The 16,322-nt window shown below is 40.4% G+C and overlaps 1 protein-coding gene across 1 annotated transcript in view; it reads left to right on the forward strand.

Moving 5' to 3' along the window:
- Positions 1-16,322, forward strand: part of Chd6 (chromodomain helicase DNA binding protein 6) — a 117,938-nt gene that overhangs the window by 19,501 nt on the left and 82,115 nt on the right. Inside the window, exons 4-7 of the mRNA XM_028786754.1 lie at positions 2,245-2,394; positions 13,405-13,467; positions 14,252-14,310; positions 14,924-15,041. Of these exons, the coding sequence (XP_028642587.1) occupies positions 2,245-2,394; positions 13,405-13,467; positions 14,252-14,310; positions 14,924-15,041 (390 nt within the window). The remainder of the gene's footprint in view (positions 1-2,244; positions 2,395-13,404; positions 13,468-14,251; positions 14,311-14,923; positions 15,042-16,322) is intronic.

Raw genomic sequence — 16,322 nt, forward strand, 5'->3', positions numbered from 1 at the left:
TTATGGCCACTGGACTAGTCTCGACATTCATCAAGTGCTGCTCTGCCTGCAACTTACTGACTGAGCACACAGACCACACACAGGCTATTTCCAGGCCTGATAGATACATTAATAAGCTCCCAGAATTTAGTGTGTTTGCTGTCTCTTAAAGTAGTGTATTTCATATAGTCTTCAGAGGCAGTTAATGTGGAAAAATAAGTTGTTACTTGGGCTATATAAGGTTCAGAGACCTGTTTTACCATGTAGTGCTCTGAGTGCTAAACAGACAGTAACAGTATGCCAGAAAGTGACCTTGACATGCTGGGGATTTTCTTTCCTAAGTTGAGGTACCTTCTCTAGGACTTGAATTATAACATTTGAAAGTACCATTCCCCCCCCCACACACACACACACACCAACCCCCCCCCCATATACATAGCAAAGTATCTTAATTGGGGCACTGTTCAGAATAAGACCACACTGGTAGGTCCCCTTGAGTTTCTCATTGACCTTTTTTTCTAGGCAGGCATTGGCTTATCACATCAGTTTTCATAAGTCAGCATATTCATCTATTGTCAGAGCAGAGTCACCACATAGCCTGTAAGCTAGAGTTGGTGGCTGTTAGGTGACTATACTGGCAGAAAAGCAAGCATGGTGAGCTGATGGCATTTGGCAGAGTGAATGGTTTGTTGGATGATTTCTAAATGGAAATGAGGAAAAGTTTTTTGTTTTGTTTTGTTGGTTTTTTAAGAACCCCTCAAATGGGACTGGAGAGATGGCTCAACAGTTCAGAGCACTGGCTGCTCTTGCAGAAGTCCTGAGTTCAGTTTCCAGCAGCCAGATGGTAGCTCACACCCGTCTGTGTGATCTCATGCCCTCTTCTATCATGCAGGTGTACATGCAGATAGAGCACTCACATAAAGTAAATTATTCTTAAAAAAAAAAAAAGACAAATCCTTCACATGACACTAGGCATTGTAGAAGTGTGATGGTAAAGACGTGATCGTGACACACGGATGCTACAGAATATCTTTCAGAAGAGAAAGCAACTGAAGTTTTGCTTACCTTGTTTGGCCTGTTGTATTTAAAGTTTGAGTCTATGGAGACGTGCTACCTGTGACTACTTTCCTGCTGCTTGGAACCAGTGCTAGGCGGAGACAGGGCTTTTGCTGGTTTTTTGAGAACATCATTGTATTGCTTTGCCATGTGCTCTGCCTAAGAGTTGTAACCTGCCTAGTTAGAAGCCTCCTCACATAGTGACTTAGGATTTTGTCATCCTTAAGATCTCTGCTTTTATAGGTGTATAAGATTCTCTGTCTAAGTCCCAATAAAATTTGTTTTAATTTTCCATACTACATTTTTAGGAGTTGATGGTTATGTGAATTTGAAAAAAAAGTAAAAAGTAGCACCATATAAGAAAATCTGAGTGGACCTCAAAGACAGAATTGAGAGGTCACTTCCCATCCTTGTTGCTTGAGACTAGAAGCCCCAGAAAGGAATTAAAAACATCACTGTGGGGCTGTAATGGCCCAGGGTTACTGAGGAAAGGTCAAGGAGCGTCAGCCCCAAATACCTCAGACAGGAGGACAGCAGGTGTTGGCTATCTCCCCTCTCGCAAGCTGGCTCCCCCACCATCAACCCTAGTAAGAATTTATTACCCTGATAAGTATCAGGCTTTACTTGTTTGACCACATAAGGTCTCCCCTACAAACACCCCTGGATTCTACAGCCCCCGAGTATGTAGATGAAGCATCTTCCAACTCCTCTGCCCTGGCCAATAATACCCAGCTACATAAACCTTGCCCTAGAAACCCTGAGCACCTTCCCAGGGGCATAAATACCCCTTTCTCACCCCCCAATAATTGAGCCAGGTCTCTGAAGCTGTTCCCAGGTGTGTTCATTGCCCACACACTCATCACTGATAACCTGCACTGCAACACCTGTACCTGGATAAGCTTCCTTTCCCCCAGGCCAGTTCAGTGCACAGTGGGCCTGGCTGCCTTGAGGTAGAAGTGGACATGGGGTGACACATAATTACCACAATGATTAAAGCACATCTCCCTTAACTCTGCCAACACTTCAGAGATTGATAGGATTACTTTCTCCCATGCTATGTTAATTTAGTTTTTAATAAAAAGCATAGAAGAAACCTTTGGGATGTTACAAAAATCCAGCCTGGCTTGTCACTGAGTGTAGATGATGGTGTTGTGTGAAAGTGTTTGCTTTTGATTCACAGCAGCCTTGATGAGTGCATTTGTTCTGCAGAAACGGCGCTCAGGACGGCAAGTAAAGCGCAGAAAATACAATGAGGACCTGGACTTCAAAGTGGTGGATGATGATGGGGAAACAATCGCTGTTCTGGGAGCTGGCCGAACATCTGCACTCTCAGCTTCCACGCTGGCCTGGCAGGCTGAGGTACAGCCCTTGCATGACCTCACCCACTTGACAGAGTTGTTCTATGGCTCTTCACTGTAGCATGAGTTAGATCACCTTAGCTTCTGGTGGTAACTTTTTAGTGGCTTCCTACCGCACTTGGAATAAAATTACAACTCCTCAACAGCACCCTCATGATCATACTCTCTCCACTGCACCAGATAGCAGTCTTGAGAAGTGATTTTTCTTTCTTGTTGTTCTCCAGCTGAAAAGCTAGCCACACCATCTACCCATCTACAGCCTCGACCTCTGCTGGCTTGCCTTCATGATCTCGACCAGCACTTTATATAAGTGAACCACCCTCAATTAAATTTTGCATAAAATGCAGTCTCTGTAGAAAGAACCTTCCTGCCTCTTTTATCTAAAATAGAATCCTGTTTCTCATCCCAATGATTATTTCTTGCTTATTTCCTTCATGACATAACCAGTTTATAATTTTATTGGAATGTGTCCCCTCTATGGTTTTTGTTGTTGTTTTTAGTTATTAGAATGTAGGATTTTTGCTGTGTATGGTAAAATCACATCTATATTCTGACACTCTGGAGGCTGAAGTAAGAGAATCACTAATCAGTTTGAGGCCAGCCTAGACTACACAGTGACTTCTGGGCTGGCCTGGGCTATGGAATCAGACCCTATCTCCAAAAAAATTCCAAAAGGACTCAGTAGGGTAAAAACACTTTTCACTGTGTCTGGCAACCTGAGTCCAATCCCCAGAACCCATATGGTGGAAGAAGAGAACAACCTCCCGTAAATTGCTGTCTGACCTCCACACAGCTGCTAACATGCATTATAATTCCTTAAAAGTAATAATCTTGGTGGGTGGAGAGATGGCTCAGTAGTTACCGAGTATTGGTTTCTCTTCCAGAGAACCTAGTTTTGATTCCCAGCACCTGGATGATGGCTCACAAATATCTCTACTTCCAGGGGATCTAAGCACTTCTTCTTGCTCTTTGTGTAGCAGGCATGCACATGGTGTACAAACATGCATGGAGACAGTTATGCACATAAAATAATGAAAGAAAAAAAATTAGAGCAAAGTCTTAAACATAGTAAATACTTGTTTAGATAATGAAATCAAATGTACTCAAAATTACTGTGGTTTGACAGATGCATATTGTGAGCCTGCTACAAGGCCAGAGTCAGAGATATAGATGTAAGTATCCAGATGATTCTTTGCTCCACAGAGCTTTGTCTAATAGAAGACATAGAGCTTTACTAACACTGCAATTGGTATAGCCTACAAGTGTGCACTAGGCATAGTGACTACACAGAAGCTGGAGAGTATAATGGCTCATTCACAAGGTGAGGGCCTGAGAGACATTTGCAGTCAGCCATAGGTTCTGATGTGACCAATGGAGATAAGTATGGCTGACTGCTGAGGTGTGGTCTGTAGAATAAGAGCTGAAAGGCAGAAGGAGCCATACTGTGCGGAGCCATGGAGCTCCTCTACCATGTGTGCTCTTACTGTTGTGCATCAGATTCCAGGGAGAAGGTCTCAGTGAGTTAAAGCAGATGAGCAAAATGACCTTATTTATGTTTCAGTTGCATTGGCTCCCTTTTGGGAGCACTCGTTGAGAAGAATGATGGCATTGGGACTTGTAGTCATGTCCATTGAATGCTACTCAGGTGACCCTGGCATGGCAGCTGCAGTGGTCCTCACTACCTGCCCCAGTATTCTGGGTTCCTGAATGAAAGACACATACACACACTTTATATTTTGATGTGTTTAAAACAGCTCAATGGCTGTGCCACTTCCTAACCTCTACGTGGCTAATCCACCTCCCCACCTCCCCACCCCCACCCCATATTCCTGAATTGCTATTTACTAAATCCTTGCTGCCCCAGACCCAGATGTGCAGCCCTCTTGGGCTTCGTTCCCCCGGTGGCAGCTCTCTGTCCTGCACCTCTCAGTCGAGGTGTCTTAATTGGTTACAGCTCCAGGGATGTGATGCAGACAGAGAAGTAAAAGGGGGTTAATTGAGAAGGTCTATGCCAAGTATCTAGTGAAGAAAAGAAAGGGAAACAAGAAGCAGGCTGTGGGTGCAGGAGAGGAGTTGTTAACAGTAATACATTCTGGGGCACAAGCTGCCTGTAGTTCTGAAGCCCCTGTGCTGCCTGGCAGAATCTACTGCTCACACAGAGTAGGAGCAAGGTTCCCCAGACGCAAGTGGGTGGACAGAGGCTGGTGATGCCTGGCCTTCAGCCACCTTCCTTTTAGCCTAAAGCATCCTCATGTTACCTCACTTGTGTTTTCCTCAGTCTTCATAAGGAAAGCACAAAGGAGCAGGCACATACTATCCATAGCCATTCGTAAATGAGGCAGTGAATGATCCAGGTCTGAGTGACATAGTGCCTGACACTTTAAGTTGATTTCATTTTCTGCTAAGGTTTATCCAACTAATGAACGTACTAATTAATAGGAATAATGTTTTGATGTATTTCTTCTTGCAAACTGCTTGGAGTCTTAGAAATGCATTCTTTATTAGGCTTTCCTTGAGCATTGTATGGTTTAATTGGTTGTTAAAACACTAACAAGGGATTTTATTTCCTACTAGAAGGCATTTATCCTGAACCATTTATCTATCGTATTTTAGGTATTTCTTGACTTTCTGAAGGTGATAGTTACTAATCTGTTACATGATCTCAGAAATAAGTCTTTTCTAAGTATATAGTAAAGAGTTTTATGTAGAGAAACAGAGATAGAATTTGAACTTGTATTAGTTATATCCCAAAACTTGACCAAATTTAAATAAGAAAGAGCCTGATATGTCCTCTCTTACCAGATTTGATGTTCAGAGTTGTAGTTGTGTAAATATCTAATATAGAGTCTAAAGCCTAGGCTAGGAGACCTAGGTCTTGAGAGGGTAGCTTATTGAGAGGTTTTTCAAGATCAGAGACCTAGCTGCTACAGAACCAAATGCTCCTTCCACATTTGTTTTTACATGTAGAGTTCTTGATGGGGTTTGAGCCAATTTCCCAAGCTAACACAAAGCATCAATGCGTGTATCCTTTTTAGGATGCTGGGCAATCTTTGAGGCACAACAAATCATTTAAGGAAGGTGAGCGTTTCTTCTGTCCTCCCTGTAAGACTCTTCAAGTGCTATTGTGGTGGTGCACTTGAGAAGCCAGCCTAGTCTATAGAACAGCTGGGGCAACATTTAAAACAAAAGGCCTGCTCAGGGACTTCTGTCTAGTTGCTCAAGACTGTCAGTTTTGTCCTCCCAAGTATTTGTGCAGTTTATGTGATTTCATCCTTTAGAGCAAACAGGCTTTAACTTGAATGAAGTGTTAGCTCATAACATCACCATGTCTCTCTGCACTCTCAATGCCCTCCTTCTCTGGCCTTTGCCATGCTTTGCAGGCTAGGTTCCAGTTCCCTTTTGAGGATGTCCTTGCTCCCCCTGAAATAGAGATGTACCCCACTCTGCTGCCAGAACACTCTAGTATAGTTAGCCCTGTCACTGTCCTTTGAATATCTGCCAACTCACTTTTTCTTATAAACCACAAGCTACTTCAGAGACAGGTTTGTATCTTTAAATTAAGCCTTAGGAGCCTTCTTAGATGCGCCTTTCACAGCACCTTCTGTCTTCTGCTTTATAATGTTACAGTTGTATTCATTTGCAGTGTTGAGTCAGCTGCAGCCCTGGAACCAATCACAGTGTCAAATGAGTTTTCATTGCCTTGACTCTACTTTTTTTAGTATTACTCTTGTTTGGCCCCTTTAATCAGATTATAAACTTTTGCAAAACAGAATCAGTTTTTAATTTTTCATAATTTTCACTTAGGTACAACTTTGTGTTAGTCATTAATATTTACATATTCTTCATTTTATTTTATTTTTTTATACTTTTTTTTTTTTAAGATTTATTTATTTTATTTATGAGTACACTGTAGCTGTCTTCAGACACACCAGAAGAGGGCATCCAATCTCATTACGGATGGTTGTGAGCCACCATGTGGTTGCTGGGATTTGAACTCAGGACCTCTGGAAGAGCAGTCAGTGCTCTTAACCGCTGAGCCATCTCTCCAGCCCCATATTCTTCATTTTATGCATATATGTGTTTAATGAGTGAACATATTCAAACTCATTATTTAAATAATACTCTCATACTTGCATATTTTTCCCAGTGGCACTCACACTTCTTACCTATAACACAGTCACTTGGGCCTTCAGATCCCTCCCTACTGTTTGCTGTTACTGTTCTTGTGTACCCTCCAGTGTGATTCTATGCCATGACATCAGTTTGAGTACCTGTACTGTTGTGCTCCTTTCCACTCTTAGCCAGAGTTCTGGTTTGTTTTATGCCAACTTGACATAAACTAGAGTCATCAGAGAGGAGGAAACCTCAACTGAGAAAATAACTCAGTAAGAGCTTGTTGGAGGCAAACAAACCTATAGGGTATTTTCTTAGCTAGTGATTAATGGGAGCAGGCCCAGCCCGTTGGGGCCACCCCCAGGTTGGTGGTCCTGGGTTCTATAGGAAAGCAGACTGAGCAAGCCATAAGGAGCAAGCCAGTAAGAAGCACCCCTCCATGGTCTCTGCATCAGCTCCTGCCTCAGGATTCCTGTCCTGACTTACTTCAGGGATGAACAGCAATATGGAAGTGTAAGCCAAATAAACCTTTTCCTCCCAAATGGCTTTGGGCAGGGTGTTTCATCACAGCAACAGTAACCCTGATTAAGACAGCCAGATTTAGCCGGGCGGTGGTGGCGCACGCCTTTAATCCCAGCACTTGGGAGGCAGAGGCAGGCAGATTTCTGAGTTCAAAGCCAGCCTGGTCTACAGAGTGAGTTCCAGGACAGCCCAGGCTATACAGAGAAACCCTGTCTCGAAAAAAAAACAAACAAACAAACAAAAAAGACAACCAGATTTGATGGATTCCTGTCTCTTTATTTCTTCATGGAGTACGACCACTCTCCTCACATGTTCTCTTGAGGGTTTCTTCTGCCTATAGCCTATGCTCAGGTGAGTGTTCAAATCACTGCAACATTATTAATTCTCTGCTGCAACTCTCTGTCCTTACTAATCTAATCCCAGACTGATTTTTTCCAAAATACTAGGAAAATTCTGTGTCTCTTGCATACTTCCTAACTGCTGATATCAGACAAAACTCAGCTTGGATTTTTTTTTCTTTTTGATGTGGCCATGTACCCCTCTCATTTATTTCCCTTTCTGTTCTGTATACTGCTTCTAGATGAAATCCTAAGCAATTATCCTTGGACTCCTTTTACCCTATCTTCCTCCATTCTTAGTGTCCTCTTAGACACTGTCCCATCTGCCATTGGGGCTTAATTAAACCCTTGCCTAGTCCAGAATCTAGACTGGTCTCACTTTGTAAACTCAGACTGGACTTGTAGTTACCGCCACACTAAGCATTTGCTCTGAAACGTCCTAAGACAAGTGTGTTCATCATGTCTTCCTTCGGTAGGATTGCTGGAGAGCCAGGACCAGGCTCAGAACCACTTCTGTAGCACTTGGTGAAAGCTTTAACCTCCAGTTAGACCCATGTTTTTAGTCAGCTGAAGAAAATTAAGTGGCATGGTTAGTTGTGGGAGTAAATGACATTTTAAATTTGGAGGATTTTCTTTTTTTATGAATATAATTTCTAAATGATAGAAGTCTCTAATACACAGTGTTTGAATTAAAATGGTCTTCTCTGAAAATGAAGCAGTTAAAAAAGCATTTGAGAAAACGAAGCATTTAAGAGCAGATGGGTTTTATGGAGTGTTTGGCAGACAGATTTAGTTTATATCTGTGTATCTGTGTACACTGAATGTTTATACACATGTGATCTTGCTTATATACAAACTCAGTTGAGGGGGAAAAGATCCTGATATTCCATTTCCTTCTTTCTTTAGTGAGTATTTTAGAAATGCACATTTTAAAATTCATTTTTATTAAAATGAGCAAAAAAGGAAAAAAGAAAAACCCTGTTCTTTATTATTTGAGAGAGTCTGTATAACACAGGCCTAGTACGTAGGATCCTGCCTCACCCTCCCCAGAAGGCTGGAGTTATAGGTGTGTGCCACCATATTTGGCTTCTTGATTCTCAGTGTTTTGTTTAAAGTTTGTCATTTGGAAATGCTTACATGGATAGCAAAACTGAAAAAATTTAGATAAATGAGAGGTTTATAATGATTTTTATTCTGGTGGAACAGAGACTTGAGCAAAGGTAGCCAGAGTACTTCTATTTTGTTACCTGAGTATTGGTTATGCCTTAAATGTCTTGTTATAACATCAATTCATCTGGTACTGATCCTTCAACTGGTTAAAAATATATATGAATATATACTTACTGGAATTGAATTCCCAAGTCTTTTTAACTTGAATTTTTTTTATGTTCTATGAATGTGTTATGCTTTCTAAATCTTGTACCTTCCTCATCCATGTATTAATATGTCCTGAGTTTTGGTCTTACTAAAATACTCTTTAAGAATCTTGTCATTAGAAACCATATTACTTGTTCTTTTTTTAGGTAAAAATAAAATAATATTTGAAGCAGTTGATAGTAAGTAGAAAAAGAAAGCATTATTTTCAGCATGTATGTGTGTCAGTGAATTCAGTGAATGCTTCTTGCTAATCTGTACTGAACAGGGCTTGAACAGATTATGATTTTAGAGCGTTCTGACAGCAGGCATGGCGCTGGAGTAGTAGCTGAGAGCTACATCTTGTACATCTGTACATCTGTCTACAGGCAGGCAGAGAAAGACACTGGGTTTTTGAACTCTCAAAAGCCACTCTCATCAGCACACCTCTCCTAAAAAGCCACACCTGTTCTAAGACCATACCTCCTAGCTTTCCAAAGAATCCAGTCTAGGGACTTAGCACGCCTGTGTATGAGCCTGTGGAGGGTGTTCTCATTCAGGCCACTGCACATGGCTGTGTGGAGAGGAAACAGTCAGAGATCACATCAGGATTTTGGAGCTGAACACCAGAGAAGGTAGAGTTTCCTTGCTCAGATGGATAAAAAAACAAAACAGTGGATTGAAGCATCGTGGCTTTAGTTTTCAGAAATTTATATTTGAATACCTTAAGATAGCTTAGTAAAGATGGCAAGAAATAATTAGAATATGAGTCTGCAGTTTGGAAAGAAGTTTTGATCTGGATGTGTGAGTTTGGCAAGCGTCACAATGAAGCTAGTCTGTAAAATCATGATACTAGATGAGATCATTTTGAATTTAGTGTTGAAAGAAAAAAGGGGAGAAAGAACCTTAAACTGAAACCTCCTGCACCTAATTAATTAATGTAAATGAATGTCAGAAGGTTTCCCCTGCTGAGTGTGGTTGTTTGAATATGCTTGGCCCAGGGAGTGGCATATTAGGAGGTATGGCCTTGTTGGAGGAAGTGTGTCAGTGTGAGGGTGGGCTTTGAAACCCTTCTCCTGGCTGCCTGGTAAGACAGTCTTCTGTTTTCCTCTGGAACAAGATGTATAACTTTCAGCTCCTCCAGCACCATATCTGCCTAGAGGCTGCCATACTTCACTCCTTGATGATAATGGACTGAAGCTCTGAACCTGTAAGCCTGCCCCAACTAAATGTTGTCCATTATAAGAGTTGCCTTTATCATGGTGTCTCTTCACAGCAATGGAAACCTAGTTAAGATACTGGAAAAGGTGCATTAGGTCATAGTAAGCCAGTGTTTAATCAGAAAAGGATAGATTGCAAAAGCATTGTTCAATGCTGTTTTGAATGGTTTAGAAATGTTGAGATTTTTTTTTCCTTCCCTTTCGCCTTTGGATTAATGTTAACAGTTTCCCAGGCCTGACCCAGCTCAGCTGACTAGATGGCATCATCTGCCCCTCTCTCCTGAAAAGAACTGTGGATGATTTATTATGGGGAAAATGGACAACATACATTTCCAATAGAGAACTGAGCCTGATCAGTATTTAGAATTATGAAATCACTGCATAAGATTCAGGATACGTGGACAAATTTAAAAGCAGCTTAGATACAACTGAAGATACAGTTAGTGAATATGAAGACATCAATGAAATTTTCTAAATAGCACAGGAAGAGAAGCAGGATTCAGCGTAAAGGCGTTTCTGACTGTACTCCTAAACAGAAAAGAAACGTGAGCAGAGCAACATTCGAAGATGAAATCATTGGCCGAGTTTAATAAACTGATAAAAATATCAGCAATAGATGCTCAGTCTGGTGAACCTTAAGCAGGAAGAATATATCAAGAAAAATTTTACCTAGGCATAGCTTATATTCTGGAAACCAAAGATGACATTTCAAGAGCTAATATGGGTAATTGGGGGGAAATATGGCTAATATTAAATAGTACAGTATTTAATATATTGCCTTAGAATTTGGGAGTGAGAAGACAGCTGTCAATATAGTCATTTATATTATCAAGAACACTAGAGGACCTGGCCATCATAGAAAAGCAGAGAAGTGAAAGTTTGAGACTGTGGAGTTAGCTTAGTTGGTGAGTGCTTGTACAAGCATGAAGGCTTTACTTGGATCCTCAGCACCCACATAAAAGCCAGGTAGCGTTTGGCTTGTAACTCTAGTACTTAGGGAAGGGGACAGAGAAAAGCAGATTCTGGAAGCACATTTACTAACCAGTCTAGCTAGGCTTTGGACTCCAGGGTCAGTGAGATACATGACTGGACTCTCTGCTGTCAGCCTGCAGCAAGACCTAATGTGGGAGCCTGCACTCCTGAAGTTTCCATCCCATCTGCAGCCCACACACTGGTTACTACTATGTTCCTTGCTGTCCCCGCTTTCATTTTATTATTCCTAGTGTAAAGATCATTAAACTGATACATAATCCTACCTCCCTTTTCTTCATACTTTTTTCTACTTTGATTTGCTTCCATTCTGTGTACTCATCTGCTGTAAAGATGATGCCCTTGCGTATAAATATGTTACCAAATGTAAACAGGAAAAATAGTGGAAACTTGATAATTAAGCTATCAGAATAAAGACATTAGTTTTGCTGTGAAGATAGGCTGATAGATCGGTAGAACAGAATAGAACTATATCGCCTGGTATAGACATTGACAACCACGTGTGCCTGTTGAGCGTTGGAAATGTGACTAGGGTGGATTAAAGTGTGTTTTAAGTAAAGGACACACTGTTATTATAGAGGGCTCTGTGGTTAAGAAGCAGCTGCCTTGCAATCATGAGAACCCATGTTCTGGTCCCAGTGCCCACATAACAAGCCAGGAACCCCCCACAAACACCTATAACCTCAGCTCTAAGGGCACTAGACAGGCAGATAACGGGCTTGCTGGTAGCCACGTCTCCAGGCTGAGGTTCTGGGAGCTGGGTAAGCGTCATCATTTCACTGCCATTTGCCTTCCTCGTCTTTCCTTACTGTGTTTTTAACTATCATCACTTTTCTTTTTCTGAAAAAAAAAGCTTGATTTAAGATTGTTTTATAAATGTTTTCTCTAGTAGTATGGCCTTTGGGATAGTTGAACCTTACTTAGAATAAGTAGCTTGAAATTGACATGCAGCACAAATCGTCTTTCTGGAATGTTCCAGCTAGTTAAGTTGTCATAGTGAATATTCTTTTCTATACTTCTTCAAGTTTTAGATTGCAGTGGGTCTGGGAAGGTCATAGAACACATGAAAACACCAAAAGGAGACTGCACAGAATTCAGAAAGAAGGCTGAACATGGGGAACTCTAACACACAATCCCTTCTAAGACTGCCGGTTTCCACTCAGATGTTTCTATATCATGAGTACTCTTTAAGATTTTGTGGAAATCAGGGGCCTGGAAAGTTTGGTGTGTGACTAGGATAGGAAGGAAGGAATAGATTTTCTGTTGGAATTATCAGTGAAACAGCAGTTTAATGTAAGTTAATTATACCTTGGTTTTATAGTTCACAAAATGTTTTCATGTGCTGTTTTATCCTAGTAAACTGGTAATATATATATTTTTTCTATAGCCATTATTCAGAAACCAAGGAATAGTAATTAACTTTGCTGAGGTCAGCAGTTGATAGTATTAAAATTAATATCTCATGAATTCTAAAATCTCAAGGTACTTTTTAATTTAATTTTGTTACATTTATTTACATATTTTTTTAAAGAATTATTTATTTACTTTACATATAAGCACACACTGTAGCTGTCTTCAGACACAGAAAGAGGCCATCAGATCCCATTATAAATGATTGTAAGCCACCATGTGGTTGTTGGGAATTGAACTCAGGACCTCTGGAAGAGCAGTCAGTGCTGTTAACCACTGAGCCATCTCTCTCTAGCCCCTTATTTATTTATTTATTTATTTATTTATTTATTTATTTATATCATGCATACACATGATGGATGGAGGTCAGAGAACAATTTGTGAAAGTCAGTGCTCTCCGACATAGGGTTGTAGGATCAAACTCTGGTTAAGTTTTATAGCAAGTGGCTTTAGCCACTGTGCCCACCCCCATCCTGAGATATTTTTCTATTTTAGATAATTTTATATATCAAAATGTGTAACTTTTACAAATAAAAAAAAGTCTCAGGAGCAGTTTTATTAGTTCTTTAGCCTTACAGCCCAGAGTCTCTTCTGCTTGTATAATAAGGACTATGCATGAGAGCTTAGAACCCTACTGTTTGAATTCTAGCTTTGCAAAATACTTACCAACTTTCTTAGGGAGGCCTCAATACTCAAAGTCTGTGATTTTTTTTTTTTTCATTTTAAAATTTATTTTTAGTATCTCTTGAGGGAGGGAGGGAGGGAGGGAGGGAGGGAGGGAGGGAGAGAGAGAGAGAGAGAGAGAGAGAGAGAGAGAGAGAGCGCGAGCAGAGCGCACGAGAGTGAGAGCGCGAGAGAGCGCGAACACACTTTCAACTTTCAGGCATCAGTCTTCTTCCACTGTGGTACCCGGGATCCAAGTCAGGTGGTCAGACCTGTTCTGGCAGTTATCTACACAGGTCTCCAAAATCCTGAACTCTAGAAAGTCCTCCAAACTCAGCCTCCGCTTAGAGTTATTCTCTGAGACATTATTTCCAATAACTTTTTTTTAATCTCTGTCTTCAGGAGCCTCCAGAAGATGATGCAAACATAATTGAGAAGATCCTAGCATCCAAGACTGTCCAAGAGGTTGGTAGCTCCTTTCTGATGTTCTCTGTCACTGACAGACACTACCTCCTAGTAGAGAAGGGTTTGCCTGGAGAACTAACGTTAGTCCTTAGCTACAGTGAGAGCTTGTCAAGAACGTTGTCCTTGTGGAGGATTTTAGGACACTAAGTTCTTGAATGTCTTAAGTGGCTCAGTTGATAGTTTTCTCCATTAAGACCCTAACAAAGGTATTTTTATCCCTTTGCTGTAGCCCAAAAGAACTCATCAGGGCCCAAGAACAGGTGGATGAGGAATCCCAACCAGAAACACTGGGGGCTTTTCTTTAGATCTCTTGGGCTGTCTTTGGACTCCTCAAGAGAAAGTTCAGTGACTGGGCCAGTATGGTGGTGCCATATCAGATGTAGGTTATCTTTCCTTCAATGTAGGCTTATTGCCCTGTGGAGAGAGAATATCAGGGGAAGCCAGTAAAAGATGAACTTAAATTTTTTCTGCACCAGGCTGTGATCCATACATTTCTGGGTCTTGGGACAGCCTGGGCGGAAAGCGTTTTCCATATGAACATTGAAAAGATGCCAGGAAAAGGCCCCTTTCGTGCCCCTTTATACTATTGGGGTTTTGGAAAATTTAGAGTTAGGATTAAGGTTACCTATTAGCTTGTAAGAAAAGACCTGGGATAATAGAAATTCCTCCCAGAAATTCCTCCTAAAATAAGGCATAGGTATTGCTTGGTTTACCTGTTTTGATTTGGCCTATATAAGTGACCTTCCTGGGGTATGGGCTGATAACTGCTTATTATTGGTTACAGGTTCACCCAGGAGAACCTCCATTCGACCTAGAGCTTTTCTACGTTAAGTATAGAAATTTGTACGTCTGTTTGATACACTACATGTATTTGAATTTTATATGAATAAAATTTCCTTTCCCATGACACTTCATTATCGTCTGTATTTCCAGAAACTGCCCCTAAGGCATTGATCTTGCCTGAGTCAAATTCACCTTAGGCAGTGTTATTCATTTTGGGTTTATATGGAATCACCTGGGAGGCTTTAAAAACTACCAAAGGCCTTGTCCAGCCCAGACCAGTTACTTATAGTCAGAGTGTGCCCTGAGGACTGAAGTGTTTTTAAAACTTCCCTGGCCATTTCTCATGTGCACCCAAGGTGAAGCTGTTCAATGGTGTGTATTTTTCCCTCTTCCATTTCTCCTTTCGGCTGTCTGCCTACTTTCACTGATAGTTTGCCCCATAAATCTGCCCCTTTGTCTGTTCTGAGTCAGTTTCAGTGGAACTTGGATAGAAATTAGTGATTAGAAATTAATCCTATATTAATTGTTCTAAAAACAAGGCCTTTCTAAGCAGTACCCAGCAGTGTCACAACAGACAGCTGCTGCTTCTGTGTATAAAGGATGCCCATCCTTTTTATTGAAACCTTAATGATATTTTGTTATGTTTGTCTCACAATTGTATGTCTTTGGATAGTTCCTATTTACATTGTAAATGGGCCACAATGGAAGAGCTGGAAAAGGATCCGCGCATCGCACAGAAGATCAAACGCTTCAGGAACAAACAGGCCCAAATGAAGCACATTTTTACTGAGGTGAAACAATGTGTATTAACTCATTTCACTGCTGCTTTTCTTTCTGCATTAAATATCTAGGTGGATATTTCTAAGTTCAAACTAAAGTGCTATGTAACTGTTGGTCAAGTCTGATATGGGTGCTGATAAATTGAACATATACACTTATTCACTAAACTTTTTAAACTGACAGCTCATAACCTTGGACAAGAAATAGCATGAGAACAACATACATACAGTTGTAGGCCCTTTTCCAACAACAGATATTTAAAAATAAAAATCTATAAATGTTAGAAAAAATAATTAAGTTTGAGAATTTTAAAACACAAGAAAAGGTTAATGAGTTTCAGTGTTAAATCTGTTGGTTCAGTAGACACAACGAGCATCTCAAGTAAATAGAAAGTACAGGTATAGTTTATGTATACATTTCCCCTAATTATGTACATGCGCATACTTGCACAGCATATATTCTTGTTCAACAGAGGAATCTTCATATTTACACATATGTATAAGTTAAGTGCCTACACAGACATATGCCAAACAGCTTTAATAAGAAGAGTACCAGACCTGAAATGGAAGAAGTAGACAAATACGCAGGGAATTCAGAAAGAAGGAAATGTTGGTCATTGAGCATACCAAAATGTTTGGCTTCCATAGAAACCAAAAGAAGTGCAAATAAAATAGAAATCTTCCAGGTTTTATTTATTAGATACGTGAAGGTTTTAAAGGCATTTAAGGCTGTACAGATGATTGGCCATTATTGGTCAGAGCATAGGGAAGGGACAGCGGCTTGTAAGCATGAATAGGTCTGACCCATCAGATGTCCCAAATCCACATGGCCTTTTTCCCAGAAAGGCTGGTTCTGTCATGTGTCTTAAAGAAAACATCAAGTCTTTGTACAAAGAATTGACTATTTTAAAAGTTGCTTATACTGGTGAGAAATTAAAAGCAAACACAATGTTGTATAACTGCCATTTGCTAAGTTATATATCCTATAGTATGCCATACTATACATTTAATAGTAATACTGAAGAAAATTATTGGTGATTTGGAATATGCTTAGTGTCATGAAGTGGTGTTGGTTAAAAATAAGAACATAGGACAGTTCATACTAGAGTGCAATAGAAAAGAAGCATCAGAATGCAATGCATAGGAAATGTCCTGAATAAATACATGAATATCGTACCATTTTTCTCTGGTCGGTGGAATTCTATTTTCTTTTTTATGTGTAATGTATGGTTTTATACAAATAACTTTTGAAGGAAAGAGACAATAAAAAATATTTTTAAAATATAGTCTTAC

This window comes from Grammomys surdaster, unplaced genomic scaffold (genome assembly GCF_004785775.1).
Source record: "Grammomys surdaster isolate TR1022 unplaced genomic scaffold, NIH_TR_1.0 125574, whole genome shotgun sequence".
NCBI lineage: Eukaryota > Metazoa > Chordata > Mammalia > Rodentia > Muridae > Grammomys > Grammomys surdaster.